This window comes from Musca autumnalis, unplaced genomic scaffold, assembly GCF_047663935.1.
Source record: "Musca autumnalis isolate F117 unplaced genomic scaffold, ASM4766393v1 scaffold_5, whole genome shotgun sequence".
NCBI classification, from domain to species: Eukaryota; Metazoa; Arthropoda; class Insecta; order Diptera; family Muscidae; genus Musca; species Musca autumnalis.
The window spans coordinates 146,335,416-146,349,316 of record NW_027412088.1 but is presented as its reverse complement, the minus strand read 5'-3'; the positions used below and the strand labels follow the sequence as shown (position 1 = coordinate 146,349,316).

Sequence of the window (13,901 nt, the reverse complement as noted above, 5' to 3'; positions counted from 1 at the left end):
TGACCAAAATCAATAGGCTTCTTCTCCTGTGAAACCCCCACTAACCCTCGAAATTTCGTGACGATCCGATCAAAATTGCGACCTGTAGCGTGATTTCCCAAAAAAATGGAAAAACGGGATGTATTACCGACTATTGCGATATCGCCGTTAGTAGGTCACCTACGCCGACGTAGTTTGCATCATTGTAAGGATGGGATATACTACTTTCATAGTCAGGCTTTGGTTTTGGAAAGTCCCCAACCAAAGCTGTGATATTCGTCATTATTATTAAAATCGCAAAAATGAAAATTTGGGTTTTATTTGCTACTATTGTGATATCTTCGTTGTTTGATCACCTACGAGCACCTACTTTACATCATTAGAAAGGTGATATTTTCATTTTTTATTGTCAGGTTTTGCTTTTGGTACACCTCATATAGAAGCTGAGATATTAGCTTTGGAAAAAAACGTTGTCTTTTTATCCTCCTAAGTTTTTTGCCCTTTCCGACCCCTAAATATTATCCGACCATCACCAAAATCTTCTTCCCCTCCGGGACCCTCATCAACACCCAACATTTGGCGACGATCCGACCAAAATTGCGACCTGTAGCGTGATTACAAGGTTTAGATGGACAGACGGACAGACGGACGGACGGACGGACGGACACACATAGCCAGATCAACTCAGCTCGTCGATACATTCGTTTTGGTATATATAAGTATGGGTCTACGACCATTATTTCGATGCGGCAAAACCAACTTATAATACCCTCCCCACATAGTGGTGTAGGGTATAAAAATTAGATTTTACCAAAGATTTTGCGAAATAGCTTTTTCTCTCAAACATTTCAAGTATTGAGAACTCCTTGCAAACAATCCTTACGCCACAATATTCATAAATTAAAATAAAATACAAAATAATTTGAATGACTTGTGATCATGATAACTTGCGAATTGAGTATCCCAATCTTTGTACATCGTAAATTTTCTTTCTAGCGTACAGCAAGCTCCAAAATGGCTATAAGTGACTCTTTCGCGTGCCTCCTTCACAAAAGGTTAAAATGTTCGCTTAAAATCTTACTGTCACTGATCGATTCATTTTTACTTCTTTTTTACAAACAATATTCTGTCAGATAAATTCGAATGACAAAAACAAAAATACTTTCTTTTTTTCTTTACCACTGTCCTGTCCCAGACGACAGTTGTTCATTATTAATGTATTTTCCAAAGTCTGATGATCCATTACAAACAGTTCATCTTTTGAGTTTTTCTTGCTCAGATCAGAAGTTAACTGTTAAGTTGATCCCATGGAACCTGATGCTTTGTGTGACTTTATTTGTTTCATGTAGTTTTCTGCAATTACTATCCTGATTAACGCACATTACTCTCAGTTTTTCTTCATTTTGGCCAGCGAAACTACCTAGCACTATCGCTGCCACCACCAATAACAAATTAATTAAAATTCAATTTGTAATGTTTGCCATTGCAGATCTGCAATCATGTGTTTTGTGTGTGTGTGTTCATGTTCAACGTTCTCATCGTTGTCGAAATGGCACTTCGATGATGAATACGTAGCTGCAGTTGGTAGAAGCAATTACATTCGCTATTACAAGCAACTGCAGGCTGTCGCGTTTGCTGTGTGTCAACGGCACGGGACACCGGACACATATTGTTCGCTTTAAGTCAAGTAATTGTATAACCTGACGGCCTTATTCGCATTGCTGACATACACACACATAAACAGTACGTGCCCGATTGAGGTGCTAATACTCACAACATATATAGATATATCTAGAGACGGAAAAGTGAAGTGTTGAAAAATCATGACAGTCTTCGGATGAAAAATTTGGCTTATTTTACGAAATTTTGGATAGATAGACTGAAAATGTAATTCTTCTACCTCTAAGCGGTAAAAACATTAAAATAATCAATTAAATTAACACTTCCATAAAACGAAATAAAGAGATGATCATATGAACACGTTTTAACATAAGTTAAAACTCATGTTTGAAGTATAGTAACACGCGAACTGTTGTACTCCAACACAACCTTTGAACTCATTTCGATAAAATGAACTATATTTTTGCGGAAATACCGCGTTGTGCAGAAGACAAGTTTGGTTCAAAAATTCACCAAAAAGGGCACTGCTTCGACAACATCTCCTGGTCCTATTGAGCCTTTATGAATGTTACGGTGGTGTCGGAAGGAGGCACACTGTTGTACTCCTCAGTACGGCATTCGTTGGTTTTATAAACTCGTAATATCGAATAGGTTCCGATTGATTCATAAGGAGCGTTTCTTCCAGAGGCATCTATTTCCAAATAGTTAAATGCGGCTTTGAAGTTTCCATTAACTGTCCTATTTTAGGGAATAATACCTCGTTATCAAATATTAAGATAAACTTCCACTTTCATAACATCTTCTCCCCGATACTGTAACAAAACAACAAACTACCAATTTGACACACACAGTAGGAGTAGTGTTCATGCTATAATATTACCCTGTAAGCATTTGGAAGTGAGTTACTAGTCCAGTCAAAATAGACGTGCGAATAAGGGGGAAATAGCAAACATTCCCACAAAGCTGAATTTTTGTGGAAAGCTAGGGTTTGCCATTATAAGTAACTTCTGAAAAGTCCCCATCGATGGCATGTGTGTAAACGAAGATATTCAGGGTCAAAGGTCATTTTTGGTGGCCTAATTCAGTTTTTTTATTTTTCTCAAAAACGGAGAACAACATTTTAGAATTTTACAATAACAAACTTATTGCAGTCCAGGGAAAAATACGGGAATGCGACTATCGCGTGTGCAAACACTTTCTATCGTCTATGCAGATACTTTCGATTTCTACCATTCATTTTTTGCTTGTTATTATTCTTTTATATTTTTTATTATTATAATTACTTGTCCAACATACAAAAAATATGTATTCCACTATATGGAAAGGGTATTATAAGTTTGTTTTGTTAAAAATTCATGTAGCACCGCGAAATATTCGTCGGATACCCCCAATGTGGTATACCAATCTTCATATCTCGACGAGATAAAGCGATTTTGAGATGCGTGTCCGTCCGTCCGTCTGTCCATTATAAATTGTAATCATAGTACAGGCAGCAATTATGGACCGATCGTCACGAAATTTTGTATGGAGTTCCGGTTCGGACCAGAATAGATCCCTATTTTTATTGGTGATGATCGTGAAATATTTAGTGGGTGAATGGACCAAAAACGTAATATTTATCCAATTTTGTAACGACTCTGAAGGTCGCAATAATAGTCTGATCAACGCGAACTTTTAAACAAGGTAAGATTATATGACAAAAAAGAAGCTTGCAATATGAGATGGCGATCAGATAATATTTAGAGGGTTATGTGGACCACAACTTTTGTGTGAAAATTGTGAACATTTTTATTATACAGCTTATACCTTAATTCCTGAAGATACATTCCGGGCAAGTAAGTTATACTTAGAATACAATCTTCTGACCTTTCCACTGATGTCAATTTTGTTGATGCACAGATCAGATAGTGTTATCATAAACAGGGTAGAAGTCGCAATTATAGCTCAGTAGTCACGGAATTTTGCACGAGGTAAGAGTGTAGGTTGAAGAAACTGCCTATAATTTTGTATGACGATCTGATATTAGTTAGCGGGTGACATAGACCATTACTTTTGTATGAAAAATATACACATTTTGTTTTTGGTCCATATTTTATTTCCTGGAGGGCATATACCGGCAAAGTAGCTTACATATGGAAAAATAACTACTGACATTTCCCCTGATGCAATTTTCAATAATATGTCTGCTAGATAAAGGGCCTACTGCCTAATATAAAATGGGTTTTGTGTAGAAAACCACAATTTCCTCCCACACTACAAATTGTCTCTATCATGACGGAGAATTTTTCAGTTCAGTTGTCCAATTGGATTTTTTATACAAAATATTGCAGCATTTGGTCGCTTCACCAACTATTTTATAACCTCAGCCTTTAGGGAATATATACAAAATACGACCAAATATGTGCCTCATCGAAATAATGGTTTTAGGCCGCAAATATTTTTGTACGAAATTCGTTTCAGACAATTTGGAGTAGATTTAGCCCTGTCCGTTCATCTGTCTCTCTAATGTCTAGCTGGCTGGTGCGCACGATAACTCCCGAACGGATCTACCGATTCGAACCAAATTTTACACTTCGTAATATTTTGTCCAAACTATTGCGGTTCACACCTTCGAGTACCTCCCACACAAAATTCGGAAAAGTGGAATTTATGAATCCTCTCGAATCGTTTTGAATTTTTTCAGAAGATTTTCCTTGCGGTTCCTTTACGATGGTACAATTGCAATGACAAGACCATACTTCCAGAGATTATGACCGAAAAGCTCCAAGACACTCTGAAAAACAAACAAGAAAACTAACTAAAATGGCAAATCCACAAGATAACTATCAAGGGGATTTTCTGATTGGTCCAAACTTTGCACATCCTATTTTCTCATCCAGTTGTGTATTAAGTTGGAATATGGACTATATCGGTTCCCGTCCTTCGAGTACCTCCCACACAAAATTTGGGAAAAGTCAGTTTGAGCACCCGTCTTGGATGTATTTGAATTTTTTTTGAAGAAGGTTCTTTTCACTGCCCATATTGCAACGATACAAATTTTCCACAGTAAATCCATACTTATTGAGAAAATGGTCCAAATGTCCAAGTATGGGAATGCGATTATTTATTGTTTTCACAAACAATCCTTACGGCATACGAGTATCGCGTGTGCAAACACTTCCTATCGCCTATGCAGACACTTTCGATTGCTACCATTCATTTTTTGTTTGTTTTTATTCTTTAAAATTTTTAAAATCCTCAGCATTTATGCCATTTTTTGGAAATGGAATATTAAATAATTGGCAACATTTCCCATATACACTTTCATACGGGCAAAATGTGCCTCAGCGAATTAATGGTTTTAGACCCCAAGTATGTTTGGACGAAATGTGTTTTAGACAATTTGGAGTCGATTGAGCAATGTCCGCCCGTCTGTGTCTGGCTGGCTGGAGCGCACGATAACTCTCGAACCGATGCACAGTGTCCGATATTAAAAAACCTGGCCAAAAATCGAAAAAAAAAAAATTATCAATTTACACTAAAAAGGGTCAGATATTGTTTATAGGATCCCAGTGCGTGTAGTTATGAAAAAATATATACAGATCTTGTTTATTAAGTGGGTATAAAAGCAGATCGAAGTGACCCTATTTGGATTTTTTTTCTTTTCAATATTTAAGTTGTTTATAAATCTATGATAATATGCAAAATAAACAACGGTTATTAAATATTTTTTTTTGTAATTGTAATGAGAGGTATGTGAAACGTATTTAAGATGTTCAGTGCCGCCAATGAATTGTGCGTTCTTTAATAATTGATGTCCGTACTCGTTAATTTTTTTCAAGATCAATTTTCACAATAAATTATGAAAATAGTTGTGAGTAAGATCGAGTTGGGCCGTGTAATTTATCATTTCATAAAAAAGGAAGGGTTTTTTTACCAATTTCCATCGAAACATCCTGCACATATTTGCACTTTTTGTTTTTATGTCATATTTTGTCTTGCAGGTATGTACAGATTTTCTTTCATTCAGAATGTCAGAATTTGTATAGGGTCAATTTCTGGCGTTTGGGTATAATTTGGAGTTTTGGTATATTCTAAGACCTATAGTAAAATTTTATGGCGAACAAATTTCTAGAATATTTTAGTCTGATCCGATCACATTTTATAGGAGATTTTAAAGATTTGTGGAAAAAGGGACCAAAAGGACCTCTTTTATGACTCGCACGAGGGTTAATTTAAAAAAAATATTCCTCGCATTCTTGTCAGTACTGTTACCAAATATTTCCAAAACTCAAATATTTCCAAAACTGTAGAAATGGTGGAAGCTTGCAACCATATTTTAGTTTCTTGGTTTCTTGGCAAAATTGATACCGATATTTTCTTGGTATGTAATGCAAATAGAGATTTCTTTTCTTTGGTAACTTATAGTGAAATTTAGCAGAGAACATTTTTGTCTTTGACGGCATTCTTCTCAAATCATGCGTTGTATGACAATTTTGCCAAAACTCACAGGAAGTACGCCCTTAACCCTAAAATGTGTTTATAATTTTGCATATTTCTGGAGTTTAGGTAAGGTATAGAGTTTTGGTGTATTCTAGGACCCATAGTAAAAATTGATGGCGAACAAATTTGTAGAATTTGTTGATCCGATAAGATCACATTTTATGGGAGGAGGGACCAAAAAGAACCCTTAAATGACCGCCAGAGGGTTAAATAATATCAAAAATGTAATCAGCGGCCGGAAAAACATAAGAACCAAAGGTTAGGTCAAAATCTATTCATTTTTAGAGTTTTGGCCAGGTTTTTCGTAAAATCGGACACTGTGCGATGAACCGATTCGATTCAAATTTTGGCTTTCGTAATACTTTGCCCAAACTTAGTTTAAGTTCGAAGATGGACTATATCGGTCCACTCCTTACGGTACCTCCCCCACAAAAGTTCAAAAATGTTCGGAAAATTTGTGCGCACGATAACTCTTGAAGGGGGTAACCGATTTGGTCCATACTTTGTCCACCGTAAAATGTGTACCAGACTTATATAATGTTTCAATTTAGACTCAATCGGTCCACTATTTCGGGTACCTCCACAAAATTTTGGAAAAGTTCAGTTTAGGATTTAGGATGATTTTTGTTTTAGCAACTTGTATTCACCGCCCTCCATACGACGGTACAAGTTTCATCAGGGGCAAGTCCATACTTCCTGAGAAAATAGCCTGAAAGTTGCAAAAAAACCCCTATGACATCGTGTGATGTGGTTGGAGTGCAAGATAACTCTCGAAAGGATGTGCCGATTCGGTCCAAAATTTGGCCTTAGTAATATGTTGTTCAAACATAGTTTAAGTTTGAAGATAAGCCATATCGGTCCACTCCTTCAGGTACCTCCCCCACAAAATTTCAAAAAAGTTCGGAAAATTTGTTCATACGGTAACTCTTGAAGGGAGTGGCCGAATTGGTCGATACTTTACACATCCAAATATATCTACTAGATATAGATTAGGTCCAAATATGGACTATATTTGTCCACTCCATCCGGTACCTTCCACACAAAATTTCGGATAAGTTCACTTTAAGACCTGCTCTCGAATCACTTTGATTTTTGTTGCAGCAACTTGCATTCGCTGCCTCAATTACTATGGCAAACGTTTTTTTTTTCAGGGGCAAGCCCATACTTCTTGAGCAAACATCCCGAAGGGTGTAAAAACCCCCTATGGCACCATATGTAGTGGCTGGAGATCCACTTCCATAATGGTCATTCCTTTTAGTATCTCCTCCGCAAAACTTTTGCTCTAATCCTAATGATTATGCCCAAAATTTTTAAAACCCCCTAAATACGTTTTTTTTTGGGAAAAAATTGTTTCAATATATGCAGGCTGAGGGTATATCTCTGTCCGCAAAACCGACTGATACTTTTTTACTTGTTATTATTATAATTTTCCAACATACATACATATGTTTTCAAAGAACTATTTTTAATTATACCCTACGCCACTATGTGGAAAGGGTATTATAAGTTTGTTTTGTTAAAAATTCATGTAGCACCGCGAAATATTCGTCGGAGACCCCCAATGTGGTATACCAATCTTCATATCTCGACGAGATAAAGCGATTTTGAGATGTGTGTCCGTCCGTCCGTCAGTACGTCTGTCCATCATAAATTGTAATACAAATGTCCAAAAATAATTCTTTAACTTTTTCAAAAATCAGATTTTAGCATACTTACACTGATTTGGTATAGCCTTACATCACGATACTTACAGATTCCACGTATTTTGAAGCAAACTCGTGATACCAAATCAAAATATTTGTTATACGGAATAATGTTTTGTTTCTTTTTTTGGTCAGATGCCAAGGGTATATCACCGTTAGCGCAACTGACTTATACTATCTTCCTTGGTCTGTAATTGAATATGAATAATTTTGGGATTTGTAAATTTGTTTGCATGCAAATTATTTTAATTTCTATTCATTATTAGTTGTTTCTAACGGTATAAAATATATGTTTGATATCACAATATATAACCACAATGAACTATTTTCGAAATATCCTGAAAATCAGAAAACTCCGTGCATTATCAAGCATATGTCAGGTAAAATTGCACAAATTTGGTCGTAACGAGGGCCACAAAAACAAAAAATTCAAAAAAAAAAAAAAAATTAACAATCCGAGAAGATTCCTTAAACGGCACTCTTTACAAAATTTGTGTGGGTGGCACCTGAAGGAGTGTTCCGATGTAGTCAAAGTCTCTAAGAAATAATACGATGTGCAAAATTAAGACCAAACAGGTTTCTTCATTCGATGGTTATCTTAGGCACTAGTCAGTTTAGTAGGCGTCGTCTCACTAAGTATGGACTTGCCCCAAAAAAATTACACCGTCGTAAAAGGGGCCGCAAGGCGAACATGTTTAAAAAAAATATATAAAACGGTTCGAGAAGAGCTGTTAAACAATACATTTCCGCAAAGGAGTGGGAAACTATATCTGCCTGATATATGCATGGAAGTAATATTTCCACATCCCTAGTTTGGAACAATTCGGTTAGTCCTTCTGGAACTATCGTGCGAATAATCTTAGCAACAATTTTTGAACTTTTGTGGGGGTAATTAACGGTAGGGGTAGACCGATATGGTCCATTTTCGAACTTAAACTAAGTTTGGACAAAATTTACGAGACTTAAAATTTGAACCAAATAGGTTGATTCTTCGAGAGTTATCGCCGTCTGACGGACGACTCCAAATTGTCTGAAATGTATTTCGTCCAAACATAGTCGGGGTCTAAAACCATTATTTCGATAATCTCATTGGCCTAAATGTTGAGGGTATAAACAAATACTAATAGAATTTAGAAATAGTTTTCGATGATTTTTATCTGATCGATCAATGAAAAAAGACGATTATTTCGAGGTACTATTACATTACTTATTACCAAAGGTACCACAAAAACTTCAAGACCCCGTACAGCATTGTAATTTGTAACAATTTTAAAAACTGGGAATCCTTCATGATTTGAAAATTTTTCTATAGCCATAAGCTCACACTTGTTCAAAATTTCGCGCTGATCGGACTATGACTGCGACTTACAGAGCAGATACAAATTCGGATAAAAATTTTGTTTTTGGTCCATTTCACCCCCTAAATATTTCACGATCGTCACCAATAACAAATTCCGTGACGATCGGCCCATAATTGCGGCCTGATGTTTGATTACAATTTATAATGGACAGACGAACGGACACACATCGCTATATCGCTTTATCTCGTCGAGATATGAAAAATGGTATATAACATTGGGGGTCTACGACGAATATTTCGCGGAGTTACATGAATTTTTAGCAAAACAAACTCATAATAACCTTCCCACATTGTGGAGTAGGGTATAATAATAACAACAAAAAATTAAAAAAAAAATATTTTTTATTTTTTACCCATTTATCGCAAAAAATAAACTTTTTTGAAGTCACGAAATCGACGTTCACAAGCAGTATCGTGGTCGTGGTTCGTTTCTTCCCGAACATGTATCGATCGTCGATCAGAATGCGAGCTCGCGGGCATTGTTTCTATCGCTTGGCTGTGACTCCTTCGGGTATTATGCGATAGAAAATGCTTGCTGGGTAGTTGCAAGTGAGTGATGGTGTGTGTGCGTGTCACACACATTGATATTCATACTGGCTGCCAATATCGCCAGGCTCGTGCTATGCGTGAGAGCAGATGGTCTTGTCGAAACACTATGAACTATGTTGTCGAATTGATGATGCGTTTCACTGTTTGTCGGATTCGCTTCATTGATTATGTATTTCGAACAGGACAACATTGCCTACATCGACATTTTAGTTTGGTACCTCGTTCATCCACATACAGGTAGGTTTGCGATGCGATTGCTACGTTGGGGGTGCTAGTTTTATTTTTTTCTTCTTCATGATGCCGTTGCAATTAATTCAATTAAAATTGAATTAACCGAGACTGTGACTGGTGAATGCATTAAAATCAGCAAACAATTAAGAAACATTTGGCCGATCAACAAAAAGCTATGTATGTCGGGGCGTGTTGTACTTTTACAAAAACTTTGCAATTATAATGTTTTTATGAGCAAAATGAAAAAAACAGGAAGATGAGACAGAGTTTCAGAGGTGTTACAGTTAATGCTTCTTGTGCCTTCATATGACGTTGGCAATGGGTATATGTTATCGCTTGTTTTTAACATAGTATCCTCAATATTGTGGTAAACACCATATGGCCTACAGTGTAAACACATTGTTGATGTGTAAATTTCATAAAGTAACTTTAGCCAACAGTTGATTGTCGACAATTCGAACTGCCATGAATAGGAAATGAACTTTTATTGTGTAAGCATTTATATACCCTACACCACACTGAGGTAAGGGGAACTATGTCTTTGTGCATTAGTTTGTTACATTCAAAAGGAAACGAAATAGACCCATAGTCCCTTTTGATGATCTTCTTAGATTCACTTTTTGAGACGATTTAGGCATGTCCGTCTGTCTGTCCATGTATTTTTGTAAACAAAGTACTGATCGCATTTATTGTCCGATTCGCATAAAAGTTTGGGAAGTTACTTTTTTGCCCAAAGGACGAATCCTATTTATTTTGATAAGAATCCGTTCAGATTTAGATATAGCTCCCATATATTTTCGGCAAATTTGAGGTATTTGATGCACGAAAAACGCAATATATGCCCCATTTTGATGAAATTTGAAATGTGTGACGGAATTAGGACTAGAAAAAGTTTACCAAATTACGTTGAAATCGGTTCAGATTTGAATATAGCTCCAATAAATACTTTTGCCCAATTTTAGATATTTGATGAAATTTGAAATGTGTGACGGAATTTGGTTTAGAAATAAATGTCCTATTTTTTTTTTTTTTTTTTTTTTTTTGATTTTTCAATATAGTCTGGCTTAATCCGATTGTTGTTGTTTTAATATTTAAAACAACTAATTTATTAGTGGAGAAAAACGCCACCAATGTCCTAAATTATATTGAAATCCTTCGAGATTTCGATATAGCTCCCATATATATTTGACTTGTTTTAACTTATTCGCAGTGGTGTAGGGTATCCTATATTCGATCCGCCCGACTTTGATTCTTTCCTTACTGTTTTTTCGTTGACGTGGTAATAATGGAAGTGTTTTCCAGTTGTTGATATCAGCAGTTGTGTTTTAGGTGTTGTTGGCCTGGTTTATAGAGATAATCAGTAAATAAGTTAATAATTATTGCAGAAGAGTTGATGGAAAGTGATGAGGCGACTCCTAGCCTCATCACTACAATGCAGCCCAAGAAAACCTAAGGAAAAACCCAAGAACGAAAACACGCGGGTGATGTATATTCTTCGATGGTTCGAAAGAAACTCAAATTTTATTTACTATTCTACAAAATATTTACAACTCTTAAAACTAACACACACAGACAATACATTTAGTAATGTACGCTGTGTACATAAATACATCATGCACACCACGCACACACTGCGTTGCGGGTGATAAGAAACATACACTATTTTATTACCGACCCTTTCTATTTATGGCCGACATCTGTTATGTGTAAAGATAGCACATTGGTGCGTTGACTAAAATCTACCTGACACCATTAAAAACAATTCTATAAAATTGTCCATACTCCCCGCCGTGAAAAGATCCTAATCTTTTAACAATTGTATGTATTAGTATCTTATCTTTTACAAACTAAATTTTTTAGTAATATTGCAATTACATTTAATTTTGTAACTGCTGAAGGCATTACTTATATTCTAAAACTAATTATATGAATGCAACAATTATTATAACTTAATTCTAGGTGATGGCACCCAACACCTTCAGCAACCAGCTCGGACGGGGACTTCTTTTCCATTGCTTAATTACGTGGTAAATCCATTTTCTTCGTAGAGGATAACCTGAAACATTGCTAGCGTCAGCTCTGGTTGTGCGATAACCGGTAACTTCTTCATTGGCATTAAACATCGATGCCTTTTTGCTAGCGCCACCTTGTATTTCTTGTGACTTCATAACCATGTGGATCGGAGGTTCATATGTTGCACTAACTCTCAATTTGTTGATATCACCCTCAATGGTGCCTGAGCGATGGAAATTGACGTCATTCTCTTTGTCATTGGCATTAGGTTTAAATTGGAAACCACCGATATGTACTTCTTTAGTACCTTTCTTCAGTACCATTTCTTCAAGATCACTTTGGGAAATTTCGATGTGATCTTTCTCCCTGCTGGGTTGACTCATATCTTCTTCGTTCCACAGTAATTTGTCGTACATAGCACTTTCTTCTTGTAGTTGTTGTTGTGCCATTCCATTTCGTAGACGTCGCAATTCATCTTCCAGATTTACTACCTCAGCAGCATGGCATGTCCGTTCCTGTTGGATCAATTCCTCCAAATCACGATTACGGGTATTCAATGCAGCATTTGTAGCTTCCAACTCATTAATGCGACTATTCAAGCTATGATTGGCTTCTGCTTGAAGACTATTAGTCTCTTGTTGGTACATCATTTCAAGTTTGCGCATTTGTTCTTCGTGTTGTTCACGCAACTGTTGTAACACTGCACTGATTTCAGCTTGGTGGCGAGAATGTATTTCATCAATTTCTCGCAAATGACTTTGCTCCTTAAACGTGAGTTCTTCGCGTAGTCTCTGAATGCGGTTTTGCAAATCCGTACGGATCATGGATTCAGCGTTTAAATATTTACGAGCTTCGTCCAATTGTTGTCGTAGACACTCCGATTCTTTCTGCACTTCACAAAGATTTTCCACAGCCTTTTCCTTTTCAGCATAAGCAGCATTGTATTTGACGGTAACGTCAGTGACCTGTGACTCATACATGCGAGCCTTTTCTTCAGCAAGTCGGCAGTCCTTGATTTGTTGATCCAATTTGGACTTAAATTGCTCATTTTCTTCTAGTAATCGATTCGTTTCACTTTTTAATTTTCGCGAAACATCCACGCACGCCTTTTCATTCTCAGTTTTCGAGCTCCTAACAACTTCCTGTATAGGCCCTAAACTACCTGAGAACTGTGCCTCATAATTTATGTTCACCTTTTTTGGTGCTACTCTTGAAATGTTCCCACTTCTTACTATTTGGTAACAAATTTGCAGATAATGGTAATGACTTGTGTAGTCACCCTCTATCCCTACTACCTCCAAATATCGCACGTAATGTGACAATAATGACTGATAACTCTTTTCGAAGTCTTTTGTTCTTGAGAAAAGAGCTTTTCTAATCTCCCCCCAAAAATCAAAAGAAGCATCTACTAAATTAATTGTTTCCCTAATATTTGGCGGTCCTGTTTGGAGCAGTCCGGATTTCTTTCCACACTGTTCCGATGAACTTATGCTGTTCACCTCAGCTATAAAGTCTACATTATGTAGACGTGGCACTTCTATAGGCACAAACAAACCCATAGCTTCCATGTTTTCCTCTATGCTTTTAACGGCATATTGCACTCCCACAGCGAATATGCAATGATCGTATGGTACTTTTTCCATACGTCGGAGCTCCCTTTCGTTACCTAAAAAGTCCGTTCTTGCTTCCGCGAAAGAACTAACTATTTTGGAACACTTTTCCCTAATTTCCTTGGCTACACTTGTTTGAGCAATTTTGTATATTTGTAAATCAATGGACACTATATACTCGCCCAACATCCTTTGATGTTGGATGAATTCTTCGAAATTCATTTTCGCGAGCTATATTTTTTGTCACTTTATTCTTTTTTTTTTATTTGTTATTAAAATTGACCTAACATACTCTTTGCTTCGAGTATGCGTCTTTTAATAACCTAACACAGTAACTTTTTTCTACAGCACTGC

General features: G+C 36.5%; 1 protein-coding gene across 1 annotated transcript; it reads right to left on the bottom strand.

The window, feature by feature from the left end:
* Nucleotides 1-11,249: 11,249 nt before the first annotated feature.
* LOC141386785 (lamin-C-like) lies at nucleotides 11,250-12,917 on the bottom strand. Its single transcript, XM_073955699.1, has 2 exons — nucleotides 11,949-12,917; nucleotides 11,250-11,264 (listed from the first exon to the last, which is right to left on the bottom strand). The coding sequence occupies exons 1-2, from the start codon at nucleotides 12,915-12,917 to the stop codon at nucleotides 11,250-11,252; spliced, it is 984 nt and encodes a 327-aa protein (XP_073811800.1).
* Between the last annotated feature and the right edge of the window lie 984 nt (nucleotides 12,918-13,901).